At 40.0% G+C, this 15,142-nt stretch overlaps 1 protein-coding gene across 7 annotated transcripts in view; it reads right to left on the bottom strand.

Moving 5' to 3' along the window:
• Positions 1 to 15,142, bottom strand: part of PTPRK (protein tyrosine phosphatase receptor type K) — a 581,323-nt gene that overhangs the window by 261,411 nt on the left and 304,770 nt on the right. For all 7 annotated transcript variants that reach the window (XM_054021706.1, XM_054021708.1, XM_054021709.1 and 4 more), the window contains exon 6: positions 3,395 to 3,569. In XM_054021706.1, the coding sequence (XP_053877681.1) occupies positions 3,395 to 3,569 (175 nt within the window). The remainder of the gene's footprint in view (positions 1 to 3,394; positions 3,570 to 15,142) is intronic.

Here is a 15,142-nt window from a genome sequence, read left to right as displayed (position 1 = left end):
CCAAGGACAGGACTTCAGTAAAAGTTACACTTAAAAATGTTTCAATAAAATCATCAAATCTCTTTCAGACAAATGATGGAACTATCTATAGCTCAGTTTAAAAAGTTGCAGCTGGACATATGTATTCCCCTGATAAATTTTCTCTTCCATGACTAGCAGATTCACACTAATCAACATTTTCTTCAAAGTAACTTGTGCAAGAACCATTGTGTGAAATAAGGATGTTGTGGATCCTGTTTATCTTGCAACATCTAATAATGTACCAGAAATTTTGCATACTCAACCTGCTGAATGACATGTAGCTAGTTTAAATGAAAGCAAATCGAGAAATACTATGTGAAATACTCTAGAGAAACCATAATACTCAGGTGCATTATTTGTGAAAACCAGAACAATGCAAGCCTATGTTTCAGCCTCGGTGTTCACCCATATGCTTTGTAGTGAGAAAGAAAGGAACTAGCCTCCCCAGTTGCTAGCATTATGGTGACCAGACCACAAATGTGAAAAATCAGGACAGGGGGTTGGGGGTAATAGGAGCCTATATAAGAAAAAGACCCCAAAATCGGGACTGTCTTTATAAAATCGGGACATCTGGTCACCCTAGCTAGCATTTAGATTTCATAGCTCTCTCCCCTCTCCTACCCCATATTACACTCAACCCCCCCAAAACAGGCATCTGCACAAGGCTACATATTGTCTTCTGGGCATTGGCAATTTTATCAGGGAACAAATGAAAGTGGAAGATGGGACTGGGGGACATTTTCAGTTAGGTAACTTTATTGTCTGAAACTGTACACAGCCTCCTGTAGAAGGAAAGTACACAAGACTGACAGCTGTGCCACAGAAACCAATTAAAATCAATACAACACAGCTACTGAGCTGAGAGCTGAAGCGCAACTCAAAGTAAAGGTTTCAACATTAAATTATTGACTGGAAATACCTCTGGTAAAATGTTGTAGTTGAATTGAAAACACTATACTGGTCTTTCTTATGAAACAAAACTTAATGAAAGTGAAATAAAACAGCCAAGGAATTTCTTAGAGGATCTTTGAAAGTGGTGCCAAAAAAATCCGGTAATAAAGTCTAGAGATAATTTCCTTGTAAGAATAATTAGATGCTGATTTGCAGATGGTGATTTGGATAGAATAAGTTATAAAATTGGAATTTCCATTAACAATATTAAAATATCTTGCTGAGTAGTAAACTGCACCTTGTTTACACATCTATATTAAAGTATGTATTCTACACACATATACAGTGTATACACACACACACCAAAATTTTGATGCACTGAGCAACAGATGCTGTTCATCTCTCGCTCGCTAATAACCAGTGTTGTCAATAAAGTTTGGCTTCTACAAGCTGAAGACATTATCATTACTCAGAATGATCTGGAAGCAATCCTAAAGTCATGACAAAGTAAATTGTGTTTCACCGTATTTTTTTTTTCCTCTGGCTGTGAGAACACACAGATCAATACTCTTCAGCATGAGAATTCCACAGTGAAATTTTCATTTGTTACAAACAGCAACAAAAAGGCCCTAAGCAAGCCCTGTCACTTTCGGTTTAGGAGGAAATGCACTAATAAACTCTTACCCCTGGGTCATCTTTGACAATGGGCAATACTATGCCAGCTCTTATTAAAGGTAATTCATATCAGTGGCCCAAAAATTTCCCTTAAAATTACCGTCTTTTGTATCCATGTAGCAGGATGTCAGCTTTAAAGTGCCACTGAGATATAGGACCTGTCATTATGGTTAATTTTCAGCACAGTTTTAACACCAGGGTAGCTGACCCCCAAGGGTATGTTTTTGGCTAACAAGATTTATTTGGTGGTTATCCAGACAAACAAGAAAATATATTACAGTATATTGTTTTTCAAATATAACAGTGAGCAACAAATCCTATACACCCATTTTTTATTCTGATGTCCAATAGACCAATGCATTGGTAGAAAAACTGTTAGAGCAATTAAAGAAATTTAACTAAAATGCAATAAAATAGCTAACATTCTTCAGCTTCTAACTCTAGAAAGTGCAATATATACTTTTTAAAAACCGGAACTTTTAAAATAATAGAATTTCTCTATATAAAATGTCTGTATTGACTAGATTGCTACTTACCATCAAGCTAAGATTGGGTCATAAAGCTGAGTTTTACTCTGGACTTCAATATTTTAACTTGAGTTTTCCAAAACTTTTTAAAAACTATTTTACTTTACTATTTTCTTGCGCTGGAAAGAACTAAAAAACATCAGTCATTTCTTGGGCAAATGTCCGTATGTTTTAGTTTCTTAGTTATATCAAAAATTAAGTTTTCATGTTGCCACAGGACTAATTTTATCACATTAAAAAAGGAAATTATATAGTGATCCACTAGAAGAAACAATATGACTAATTACTGTACAAAACAGCAGGTAACATTACTAAAGCTGATGGCTGTTCAGCAAGGAAGTGGCAGGGCCCAATTAATGATGGTTTTTGTAATAATAATATTTTGCACTTCTCAATCACCTTTCACCTGGGAGTCTCAAAGCACATTACAAAAATATTAATTAAGCCTCACTGCAAATGTGTGAGTAGGTAATTGAACAGTTGAGTAAAGATAGCCACAGAAAGGTTAAATGACTTGCCCCAGATCACATAGCAAGTGAATTACAAAGCTTGGAACTGAACCGAGTAGTCTTGAATCTCAGTCCTGTGTTCTCACGACTAGACCAAGTGACTCTTTATCCCCCACCACCCCAAATTACAAACTCTAAGCCACTGCCAGACTTGATAAGCGCAAGTAAACCAACAAGGTCACCTGAAGTCAGGAAACAAGATCACAACAGGCCAACTGAAAGAGAAAATTTTCACATCCCTTCTTTCTGGGCCATGAAGCTTAATTAAAACATAACCCTCCCACTCCCCAAGCATAAGTCATGGTTGCATTGCAGCAGGCTGCCATGCTTCTGAGTGGACTGAAATTCATTTAAAGTATTTAAAGTATTCTGGGATGGGGGTTGAGCAAATACACCATTGCTTCTCCTCTACCCCACAAAACATTAAGAAGTAAAAATTAACTTATTACAGTAGATACTTTCATATCTGTAAAATTATTTGTTAAATGTTAATCAGTAGTCATCTCAACCAATATTATCTAGAAGATAGTGGAAAGGAATATGGTATTTTACAAGCATTGCATTATTAGGCCTTTTTATAGAATCCCATTCTATGGAAAGCACTTGTCAGAAACAAAGCTGTCAAAACTATACAGCCACATTCATTAGTTTTATTTTATGAGGATTTCTGTAATTTTATTGTGCTATCTGTTGGCTAAATAAAAGTGTAAATATGATGCATTGATGTTAAGGGTATTTAATTTCATAAAATGAAAACATTTGCAACTTTACCTCTCACAATAAGTTGAGCAAAATTGGACACTCCAGAGCCTCTCTCTGACTGAGTTACACAGCGATATAAATCCTGATCAGTTTTTGTCACCTCTTGCAACTTGAAGGTAGCAGCAAATCTTCTGTGATTGATATTTTTAGTTTGGGCGACTGGAATATCTTCTCCATTCCGTCGCTATAAATAAGAGAAAACAGTGCAAAGATATCTTATAAGAGTGTTTTTCCTCTTGACAAAGACATAAAAGTACCAACAAATATATTTTAAAACATCCAAACACAATCTCGCCATGCTGAGTTTTCCATGATGGAAGGGTCTAGCAAAGAGTTTCCCCTCTAGAGTTGGGAAGCGTTCAGTCTTCCGCCCTTCCCAGGGTATATCTACACTACAGTTAAAAAGCCATGGTTGGCCCATGCCAGCTCACGCAGGCTCGCAGGGTTTGAATTAAGGATCCCTGAGCTCTGGGACTCTCCTACCTTGCAGGGTCCTAGAGCCCGGTCTCCAGCCCAAGCCCAAACATCTACATTGCAATTAAACAGTCCCTTAGCCCAAGCCCAAGTCAGCTGGAACAGGTTTTTAATTGCAATGTAGACATACCCCAAGAGGCCAAGCACATCACATCCATCTTGCATTGTTCAATAATGGCAACTTTTCACAGGAGATCCTAGCTTTCCAAGTAGCAGCATCACACTGTGAGAGTTGTATCACTGGGACAGCTTACTAAACTTTGTAAAGTTAAAACCAATTTATCAGTCCATTGTAAACAGAAGTTATACAAAAACTTGTGCATAGAGTTGCGGAATTTTCAACAGCTTTCTGGATACTGGTTTTGTCATTTTATGCTAGTTCTTATGCACCAAGCACCCACTTCCTGAAATTGCACTGCCTGACATCAATCACCCTCCAACTAGAGCTGGTTGAAAAGAAGCTGTAAAAAAAAAAAATGGAAAACAGGAATTTTTCATAATAAGTTTACCGATTTTTGAATTTTTGAACAAAACACCATTTCTGAATATCAAAATTTCAAATCAGTTCCATGGGTGACAAAAAACTGCAAAATTTTCAAGTGAATGTTTGTGTTCCATCTCCTCACCCCCAATGAAAATTAAATTTTAAATTTCATTGAAAACTCAAAGGTTCAAAAAAAATTGACTAGCTCTAGCTCCAGCAGAGATGTTACCATCTCTTTCCCACAGACAGCATCCCCCTCCTAGTACAAGTGGATGCAGCTGTTTCTGAACCTGTGAGCATCATTTCTCATTCATCAACAGAGGCAATTATCTGTCCTGCAGCAGCATTGCCTACTCCTATCAAATCGCCACCTCAGGTAGAAATATATAACTTCCCAATCAACCCCAGGAATAAGAAATACCACCCAAAACTTAAACTCAGAATTTCTGAGCACGAAGCAATATTGCTGGGCCATAAAGGCAGCAAATTGGAATTTAATAAAATTAAAGCCTCTGGCAAAAAAAAAAAAAAAAAAGAAAAAGAAGAAGGGGGAAAGGAAATGAGTCAAAGCTGCATATGTATGTTTTCTGGGCTACTGGCATGTACTAGATCAATTCATTTTACATCTAACATTTATGGTCTTAGTATGGGGTTAGGTTCTCTATAAAGAGCTGCCCTCTCCTAATGAAAACACATACTGCTGTAAATTAGCCAGCTGTTAGTGCTGCCTCAGACTCACTGTAAAACTATTCATTTTTAACCATTAACACATTGAAACATGAATCTTAGTTTTTTCTGCCTTATAGCAGTCAAAATGCACCATTTCCCACACCCCATTACAACCTTGACCTGAAAGCTACCATTTATATACTCCTGACAGACTTCCACTCCCCTCAATCCAAGAAAATTCCGGTATGAAGAGCATTCCATCATCTTTATCAACAGCAATTTTATTGGACTGACTCTCCTTTATTTCATGATAAAAGTTTATATTGAGAAGACCAATTTAATTTCCTTTTCTGATGTTATGTCAGAGATGGCATTGAGTCAACTGTGAAACCTCCAACTACCCCCACAGGCATGGCTCAGATTGCAGAAGAAAACTAGGAAATATTGCCAAATGAAACAGAAAAAAATGCATCTCCAGCAGAAGAGAAAACTCTGATCTGAAATACTACAAAAATATACTCAGATACCGCCTCTTTTTAAAGCCACCATCTCTTACATTAACACAACTCTCAAATATCCCTTTCTTATAGGATAGTTATCTGAAATTGTATCATGTGGTAAGAGCACAGGACTGGGTGTCAGGAGAGCTGAATTCTATTGCCAATTCTGTGGCTGACTCACTGGATGACCTTTGGTACATCATAGGTTCTTTGTGACTCAGTTTTCCCATCTGTAAAATGTGGAGAATACCTACTTCACAAAGGTGAAGTTAGGCTTAGTTTGCTAATGTTTTCAAAGAGACCCACAGACGGAAGGCACCATTGAAATGCAAACTATCAACAGTATTACTAAAGCTTATATTACCGAACAGCTATTACACACTTAAAGACTTCATGTTCCACTACTACTCAAGCTACAGTAAAAGCACTATGCAATACGTATCTCTTTCCTCCTCTTAGCTAGCTCATTGCATTTGAAAGCAAGATTCTCTACCTGTTTATTTCCTCAGTTTAAATCAGACTTAAAATGAATGTCTTGTTAGTCTACACACTGATAAATTATTTTTAAGTCGCCAGATCCAAACTTTATATTAACTAAAATAAATAAATTACACTGCAGTTTCCTTCCTTTCTACTTGGCGAAGCTTCCTTACAATCTATGTTCTGATCATCAGCCCAGGGAGAAGGAAGGTGAAGGAAAATCATGTTCTTTCCCAGCACGTACAACTTGTCAGCCACTTATTAAGAAACACTAAAGATGATGAAAGTGTAGATTATGTTGACTAAAAGACTGAAATTTTGAAATACGGTATTACAGAAGACTGCAAGGCAACTCAGCTAGTTCAACGAGTCTATTCCAGAAAAGTGTTGGATGGCAGTAGAAGAGGAAAAATAAAAGGATTTAACATTTGTTGTTAAAATATGCTTTTAAGAAGTGTTCTTTACCTTTCCATGAATACTATTTATTTCTCCAGCAGAGGGATTTTACTGCAGAATACAACTGATTAATCCCCTTTTTAAAAAAAACTTAAATATAGGTTTCTGAAAAATGCAATGCATTTTTTGCTTCAAAAGTAGAATTTCCTTACATTAAGGCACTTCCTTCATTTTGACTCCAATGTTTTTAAATTCTAATGCTCCAAACTCATTCTCCTTGACAGTGAAGAACTTTACATAGCCTGTACTGTAAAACAAATTAGTTTCCAAATGTTACAACTCCCTTATTAAAGCTGCTCTGCATGCTCAATGCTAGAAAAACACAATTAACTGGGCTCCTAATTTTAAACTGAATAATGAAGCACTTTAAAACAGTTATGGAATTGCCTCACTATCAATACACAGAAATTTAATTAGCTTAACAATTTTATTTACTGTTCACAACAAAACCTAGAATTGTCTTTGCTGACTGCACTAATGAGTTATCGCTCCCTTATCTTCAGGATTTAGAATGGTTCGAGAATAGCTGGTGTCTGTCTCCTTTATACAGTTCCTTTAGGCCTTCACTGTGCTTTAGACCTCTAAAACAGGATACCCAAAACAGTATTAACAAAGTCTAATCACCCAACTCAAAATGTGCCCATTTAAATTATCTTTGAAAGTGTTCCCCTGAGCTTTAAGCTCAGGCAACCTAAAAACTAAGGCTCCTGTTGTATGCACAGTGCCATAGACTATGCAGCCCTTGACAGACCCTCCATTACTGATTTTTTTTTTTTAATTATACTACTACTTTTTACTAACAATTATTTATTTATTATTGTTTGTATTGCAGGAGCACATAGGACCAAGCCCACATTGTACTGGGCACTGAACAAACAAACAACAAAAAGACGGTCCCTGCCCTACAACTTTCAATCTAGGTATAAGAGAAAACAGGTGACTATAGACCAGCGTTTCTCAAACTGGGGGTCCGGACCCAAAAGGAGATCACAAGGCTATCACAAGGGGGTCATAAGATCTGAGCCGTAACCAGGACAAGAAGAGCAGGGCAGCCACCCAGAATGCAATGTTGGGAGGGAGAGAGAGGAAGGGATAGAAAAATACCAGGGAACAAATGGTAGGGATAGCCCTGCAACAGGCATGGTATTGCCACCCTTACTTCTGTGCTGCTGCTGGTGGCATCACTGCCTTCAAAGCTGGGAGCCTGGTCAGCAGTCGCCACTCTCCTGCCGCCCAGCTCTGAAGGCAACGCAGCAGCCAGCAGCAGTGCAGAAGGATGGCAATACTATAGTAATTTTCTATCACTTTTGTTGGGGTGGGGGATGTCACAGCCTGAAATATTTTCAAAGGGGGGCCCAGCAAAAAAAGTTTGAGAAACCCTGCTATAGACAGCCTGGGGGAGCACAAAGATACAATAAGACGATATTGGTCAGCATGATAGGCTCCGGTCCCAGTACTCCAGCAGCCTAACTGTTGTCGGGTTGCTGTAGGGATCACAGCGAAAGAGTTTTAAGGAGAGTTTTGAAGGAGGACAGTGTGGTGACTTTGTTGCTGTTATGGGTAACTCCTCCCAAGCATGAGGAGCAACATCTGAGAAAGCACGAAGGTGTTTGTTTGAAAATTTAACAAGCGGACTATGAAGGCCAGCACCACTGGCGGATCAGAGGCAGAAATTGACATCTTTATAGTATATAAGACATAAGGACAGTGTGGACAGACTGTGAATGGCCTTCTAAGTGAAGAGAAGTAGCTTACATTTGGTGATAGAGAAGAAGGAGCCAGTGGAGGTAAGCAAAGAGACGGGTGACATGGTCAAAGCAATGGGCTAGGAAAATGATCTTTGGAACAGCATTTTGAATGAATACAAGAGGGGCAAAATTGCATTTATTGAGACCAGAGAAGAGAATGTTGCAGTAAATGAAACATAAGATAATGGCAGGCTGGATGAAAGTTAGAATTACATTGGAGTTAAAAGAATTAAAAAGTGTAATTTGCTAAAATTTCATTGAAGGAGGATTTTGATAGGTTGAAACATTCTCTGAATGTTACTTTTCTTCAATATGAGTGCAGTGAATGCAGCTTCTCCAGTAGGTGTGCAAAGTTTATCCCCATGTATATCTATCTATATTTTTAAATAATTTTAATCACCAGCGGATTCAACACTGCAATCAGAAAGTGATCTCCCACTTAGAAAATAAAAGTTGAAGCGAATACCCTGGCTTCACCTTAGCATATATCTTGCACTGGGACACCATTAACCAGTCACAGTGTTCAAATGATTTGAAATGATCTCTTAATTGAACGGTCCTTTTTAATGTCAGAGCTCTTAAAAGGGCAAAAAGAAAAGCAGCACTGCTCACTGCTCATTAGAAGGTTCATGGAAGCTATATTGTTTCAATTTATGTGTCGCTCACTCTGAATAGAGCTCGAAAACTCTGCTCAATTAGGTTTTGAAAACTCAATTTAAAATTAGTGTGGATTTATGCTAATAAGGATTGGCTGCACCCTGCACTCTTCCTGATTCCTTTACTCCTCTGCTGTCTGATTTGATAACCTTGGATCACTCACTTCAGAGGGGTCAGAAGTAGTCATGCCACATGTTCTAAGCTAGCATTTTTCTCCTTTTTTGAAAATAATGGTGGATGTAGCAAAGAACAACATGCCATAAGCAGCTGATTAAAAAAAATGCAACAATCTTAAAGCACTTGATAACTACTCCAGAGCTGCAGGCACTTGTATCACAGTGTTCTATAAATTTTGGGACCATTTCTAGATCTTGATAGTTAAACCATTTTATGTGCCATATGCTTTTTCTTTGAGTCAATGGAAGCATATAATCATCCTTATCAGTACCGCTTTTAATGTGCCTTTAAGTTGGACAACAGTCTCTATCCTGCCTAAAACACAAAAATCTGTGGCGAGATACCAATTCTTCTCTTCTCCCTCTCCTGAGAGAAGTCAAACTGTGTCTGGGGAGTTTGTATTGCTATTCCTTTTGACCTGAGCATTTAGCCAAAAATTCAGGGTCTTGAGGGTTGTTCCAGTTGGGAGGGGACACTAGTGATGGAGTCAGGTTTTTTTAAAAATGTAATCCTGTTATTTACAACACAGCAGGACTCCAATAGCCTGAGCTAGCGTCTTTACTCTCCGTTCCAAGCCCCTTTCCAGTCAGCAATTAGCCCCAAAGCTCTTTTAGCTTTTCTCATGTACATGTTCCCAGTGCCTCTTCTGTGTTCCTTTCTGCCTTCTCTGGTGTTTTTCTGACTTCTCTCTCTCACCCCCCACCCTGCCACTAAAACCACACTCAGCAAAGCCCCTCTGCTCACAGAGTTCAAATTCCTGAGCAGCCTGACATGTGCCTTTGTTTTGGGTGGTCACATGTCCCTGTGTTTTGGTTGGAGGCTGTCACAGATCTGTCTAGTCTCCTTCTGCTGGCAACTCACCAGATCTGTGCCATTGAATCCCCAGGAGTTTTAAACCTCCATAATCTGAACAGTGTCCAGGCACTATCCCTGTCTTGCAGTCTGTAGACATGCTTTTGGAATGCTGCCCCTCCAGACAGCTGTGATCATGTGGCTCAGGTGTCTAGTACCCGGGCTCAGGGCTGGCTACTCAGATATCTCCTGTAGTTTAAAAACAACAACAACACCCTCTCCCAGAATCCCATTGAAGGTTTGAGCCTTTTGGATTCCAGTTTAACCCTCTCAGGGGGCATGTGGTAAGTACAGCATGTAAAATAAGAAGTACCAGATTGCTCAGGCAGCTCTTGCACCAGCAGGTGCCCAGAAGGCAGCAGGAGTAGCACCAGGACTTGGCCTTGGGAAACCGGCACAGCAGCAGTTCCGAGTGATGCAGCCCATTCTGCTTCTTGTATGAGTGGAGCAGGAGCCTAATATCCCTGGCTACCCTCTGAGTCACTCTGCCAGCCGGGGCAGCTAGCGGTTTAGGTCCTGCCTCTCCCCCCATGGCAGGTGTGTACTTGGCAGCTTTGGAGAGGAGCTGAAGCATGGTACGCCCCGTGCTCCGCATCCCACCAGCAGCTGGCTCTACTCAGCAGTGCCTTCCATCAAGTACTGCCACCGCTGGCCAGTCCCTTCTTCCTGAAGCTGCTGGGCAAGAGCAGCTGCTCACTTATTGCTCTGCCATGGCCCACCTCCCGCAGCGACTAAAAGATCAAGCCACTAATAGAGTCAGGGGATAGAGGCAGTTCCGCTTCACCACCACTGAGGGGAGGCCAGACGGGGCTGGAGGTGCAACTTCTAAAAAAGAAAGTGCCAGGAAACTGTTCCAGCTCTCAGAAAAAACATCAGAATAGCATTGCAGAGCGTTCAACATGACTTTAGCGCTGATGTTATTGCGCCTTACTTAAGTATGAAAAATACGCAGAAGGTACAGATCATTTAGAAAACAACAAACATCATGAATCCAATGCCCCCCACTCTAGCTCTGGGAGTCCTTTGGGGACAGGTGTGCTTGGGTAGGGAGAGTCCCCCAGGCTCATAAGGCTTGTGCAGCAGCTTCTGTCATCTTGAGCAGGTGAAAATGGCTGAAGAGAGTGAAGAGATCAGATCCTTAGTCAGGTGACCTCCTGGTCAGTCCCCAGAGGTGCCCTTATTGCTAGGCAACCTCTCCCCTGAAAATACAGTAAAATTCTTCTTGTTGGGAACCAGTCCATTGTATAGGATATTTGTATTTCAATAGACCCTCCATTACACCTCGGAATTTCAGCCTAACATGGAGGTAAATAGACTACTGGGAACACAACAAGCCCTCACACTCAAAATGGAGTTTGCAGTCTGATGAAAACACATACTAGAGTTCACAATCTCCCACAGAATTCATAAATTGTACAAACCGATTTCCAAATCATCACAAAGGCCCTTACTATTTCAGGAACCTGGTTCCATAAAGGAACTTAGTCGATTCTTACAACTATCTTAAATGAGGTTTCAGTGAGGTTTAAGCCAACCCACAACAGTGTCATGTAACCAAACCAAAACCCTACATCCAAACAGCCCCAAATTTTGGGAAAGTTCCAATCTGGATTTGAAATGGAATGTCTCGAGGGCATGTATATGATAAATGTAGCCTACAAATTATTTTATTTTAGCTTGGCTGATATTATATAGATATCAAAGATGAAAAAAATCACAAACAACTATACCATCAAGCCCACCTATGCCAATGCACAGTTATGTCCCTTCTAGTTTGAAATCATTGATGCAATGAGTCTCCTTTCACTTCTACTGAGAGACACTTCCACGGACCTCACCCATCAATAAGCTGTATAGAATTTAATAGCTATATACTCTATAAACCTATAGAATTTAATAACTTCTTTCCTGATAATATTTAATAGTTATTTTATAGAATTTCATAGCAGGTATATAATTTTTCTATAAAATTCTGTAAAAAAACTTCGCACTTCTTTAAACTTTATGTTTTTCCCACATGGGCAAGGGATATCAGGAATTTTTGTCCTGATAGTCAGTTTAAGATTTTCTTTTATCAGTTTCATACCATCATTCTGTCCTATCAGTTTAGACAATCCAGCACAATTATACTCCTTTCTTGATATTTACATCCTTGAAATGTAAGTAGGTAATTTCAGCCCAAACACTGCTAATCATTATCAGCTCTCCCTAGATTCCAATCTCTGCCCCAGTAGCACATAAAATACATATAAAATGATGGGGTCTAAATTAGCTGTTGCCACTCAAGAAAGAGATCTTGGAGTCATTGTGGATAGTTCTCGGAAAACATCCACTCAATGTGCAGCTGCAGTCAAAAAAGCAAACAGAATGTTGGGAATCATTAAGAAAGGGATAGATAATAAGACAGAAAATATTATATTGCCTCTTTATAAATCCATGGTACACCCACATCTTGAAAACTGTGGGCAGATGTGGTCGCCCCATCTCAAAAAAGATATATTGGGCTTGGAAAAGGTTCCAAAAAGGGCAACAAAAACAATTAGGGGTATGGAACGGCTGCCTTATGAGGAGAGATTAATAAGACTGGGACTTTTCAGCTTGGAAAAGAGATGACTAAGGGGGGGATATGACAGAGGTCTATAAAATCATTACTGGTGTGGAGAAAGTAAATAAGGAAGTGTTATTTACTCCTTCTCATAACAAGAACTAGGCGCCCCCAAATGAAATTAATAGGCAGCAGGTTTAAAACGAGCAAAAGGAAGTATTTTTTCACACAACACACAGTCAACCTGTGGAACTCCTTGCCAGAGGGTGTTGTGAAGGCCAAGACTATAACAGGGTTCAAAAAAAGAACTAGATACCTTCACGGAGGATATGTCCATCAATGGCTCTAGCCAGGATAGGCACGGATGGTGTCCCTAGCCTCTGTTTGCCAGAAGCTGGGAATGAGTGACAGGGGATGGATCACTTGATGATTACCTGTTCTGTTCATTCCCTCTGGGGCACCTGGCACTGGCCACTGTCAGAAGACAGGATACTGGGCTGGATGGACCTTTGGTCTGACTCTGTATGGCTGTTTTGTTCTTATAATTGCCCTCCTCCACCAGGCAGCAGCCCCTATCACCTCTGAGAAGACAGGCCATCCCCAGAGAGCAAGAAATTCTGCAGAGGTTACAGTAGCAGCAGTGAGTGGTGGGTGGCTGGAGATCACACCTCTGGAAGCATCACCTCTATGGTAGAAAGAATTAAAGAACCTGGAAACAGTACAGTCCAATACTTTCAGGTCCCTGTTCATTCTGGAAAAAGATACAACTGCTGGAGGGTGGGGGTAAGATGAAAGGAGAACATTTTGAACATCAATAACAAGGAAGGTTGGCTTGCGAGAGGGGCGAGGGTGGTAGCAGATGGTTTGGGGAAATGAAATAAATCCTCAAAGGAAAAAATACAACTAACTAGTTTTGTACTTTTAACATTTTACGTATATGTTGCCTTTCTAGCGCTATTTTGTCTTTTCTACACAGACTGTAAAGCTCTTCAGGACAGGGAACTTTTCACATTGTATGCTTGTACAGCGCTCAGGACAATGAGGCCCCAATCCAACAAGGGCCTTTGGGATATTGTTGTTGTTGTTATACTTTAGCAAAGCTATCTACATATAGATTTTAATCAGTCTTGCACATAATCTATTCACTTGTCTCACCACAAGGAACCAACTATACTGAAAAAAATATTTTACTTGCCCTTCAAAAAAAACAAGTGAGCAGAAATTTCAAGGCTTTTAATAAATCCTCTCTCATAAATAAGTGCTTTCAGCATACATGTTTTGCTTTAAAATTGATTTAAATATTGTTTGGATCACAATTGATAAAGTGAAGGAGATATTTGTGTTACCACTTTTGACCTAAGTGGCGGGCCAAAGTTCTGGGCCCTCCAGGTGTTTCCGGTAGGATGAGAAATTAATGATGGAGTCAGGTACCTTTGATACAGATAAAGAATGTACAAAGTCCTTGTCTCTCTGAACACAGGAGGAACCAAACAGGATGAAGTTTCTTTGCTCATAGCTCCAAACCCTTTCAAATAGCTCTCCCCTCTAGGCTTTTCTCAGGGGCACACTGTGCTTGTTCACATTGTCTGTCTGTTTCCTTCTTCTCTATCTGTTTCTGTAGAATTTCTCCTGCTTCTCTAATTACACCCTCTTCCCCCCCCCTTCCCCCACAATAACAGCCATTCTCCCATAAAGTTCAAACAACTGGTCTTTCAGGAGAAGGACAGAGATTTATAGTAAACCAATGGAAGGCCCAGCTTCCTGATAAACAAAATAGTTCAGCAAGAGCATGGCCACAAAGCTAAGTTGAATAAAGCTAATGACTCTGATTCTCCACTACATCTGATGGGGGCTCAGATGCTATGGCGAAGGGAGTGGGCCACAGGAAACCAATTGTGGTTGCCTGATTCAGAGTCACCAGGCACTGGCTCAAACACTTACATCACTGGCCTAAAGTCCTTCTGGGATTGTACACCAGAGGAGGATTGGACATGGTGGAACTCTGCTCTGTCATTACCCCTCCCCTCCCTTTCTGGCCCATGCCCTGCCCCCAAAATGCCTCTCCCTCCTCCTTATGCCAGAGGCTGGGATGGGAGGCATGGTATAGGATTCAGTAGATCCATCTCCACCAGCAGAATTCCATTGCACAGGGAAATTCTCCACTTATCTCTGCCCACTATAAAGCTACTGTGTCTGGACCAATGTGTGCCCTAAAATAGAAAAAGGTGTTTGAGAGAAAACTACACTTCCTGAATGCAGAATTATTTAATAGAATCCACTGGGACAGAGGCTCTTGAAGTGGAGAGGAAAGCAAGGCACACACACTTGCTTAGAGTGAGAGAAGCTATAATGTATATGTTGGGGTCCTAAAACTTTGAAGTTTTGCTTTGTTTTGTTGGGGGAGGGGGAGAAGAGAGTTTGCACAAAGAATTTACATCAAAATTGAGCAAGATCTCAATGCACTTATGTTCAGCAAAAGATGACTTTACATTTCTCTAAAAGAAGTCAAACACATAGGATTATTAAATCCCACTGATTTAACTCATATTTGTTTTTAGCCATTCAGGCAAATAAATTTCTGGACACTATGCTGGCCAATACAATAGATCAGACTGGTTCAATGAGGGAGAATTCGAGTCTACTCATCAATCAATTAACAATGACATTCAAATATTCTTCTAATGGGCACTTGGGATGAATTGGATATACCATGAC

The sequence above is a fragment of the Malaclemys terrapin genome, chromosome 3, assembly GCF_027887155.1.
Source record: "Malaclemys terrapin pileata isolate rMalTer1 chromosome 3, rMalTer1.hap1, whole genome shotgun sequence".
In the NCBI taxonomy this organism is placed as follows: Eukaryota; Metazoa; Chordata; order Testudines; family Emydidae; genus Malaclemys; species Malaclemys terrapin.
This window is presented reverse-complemented; position numbering and strand designations above follow the sequence as displayed.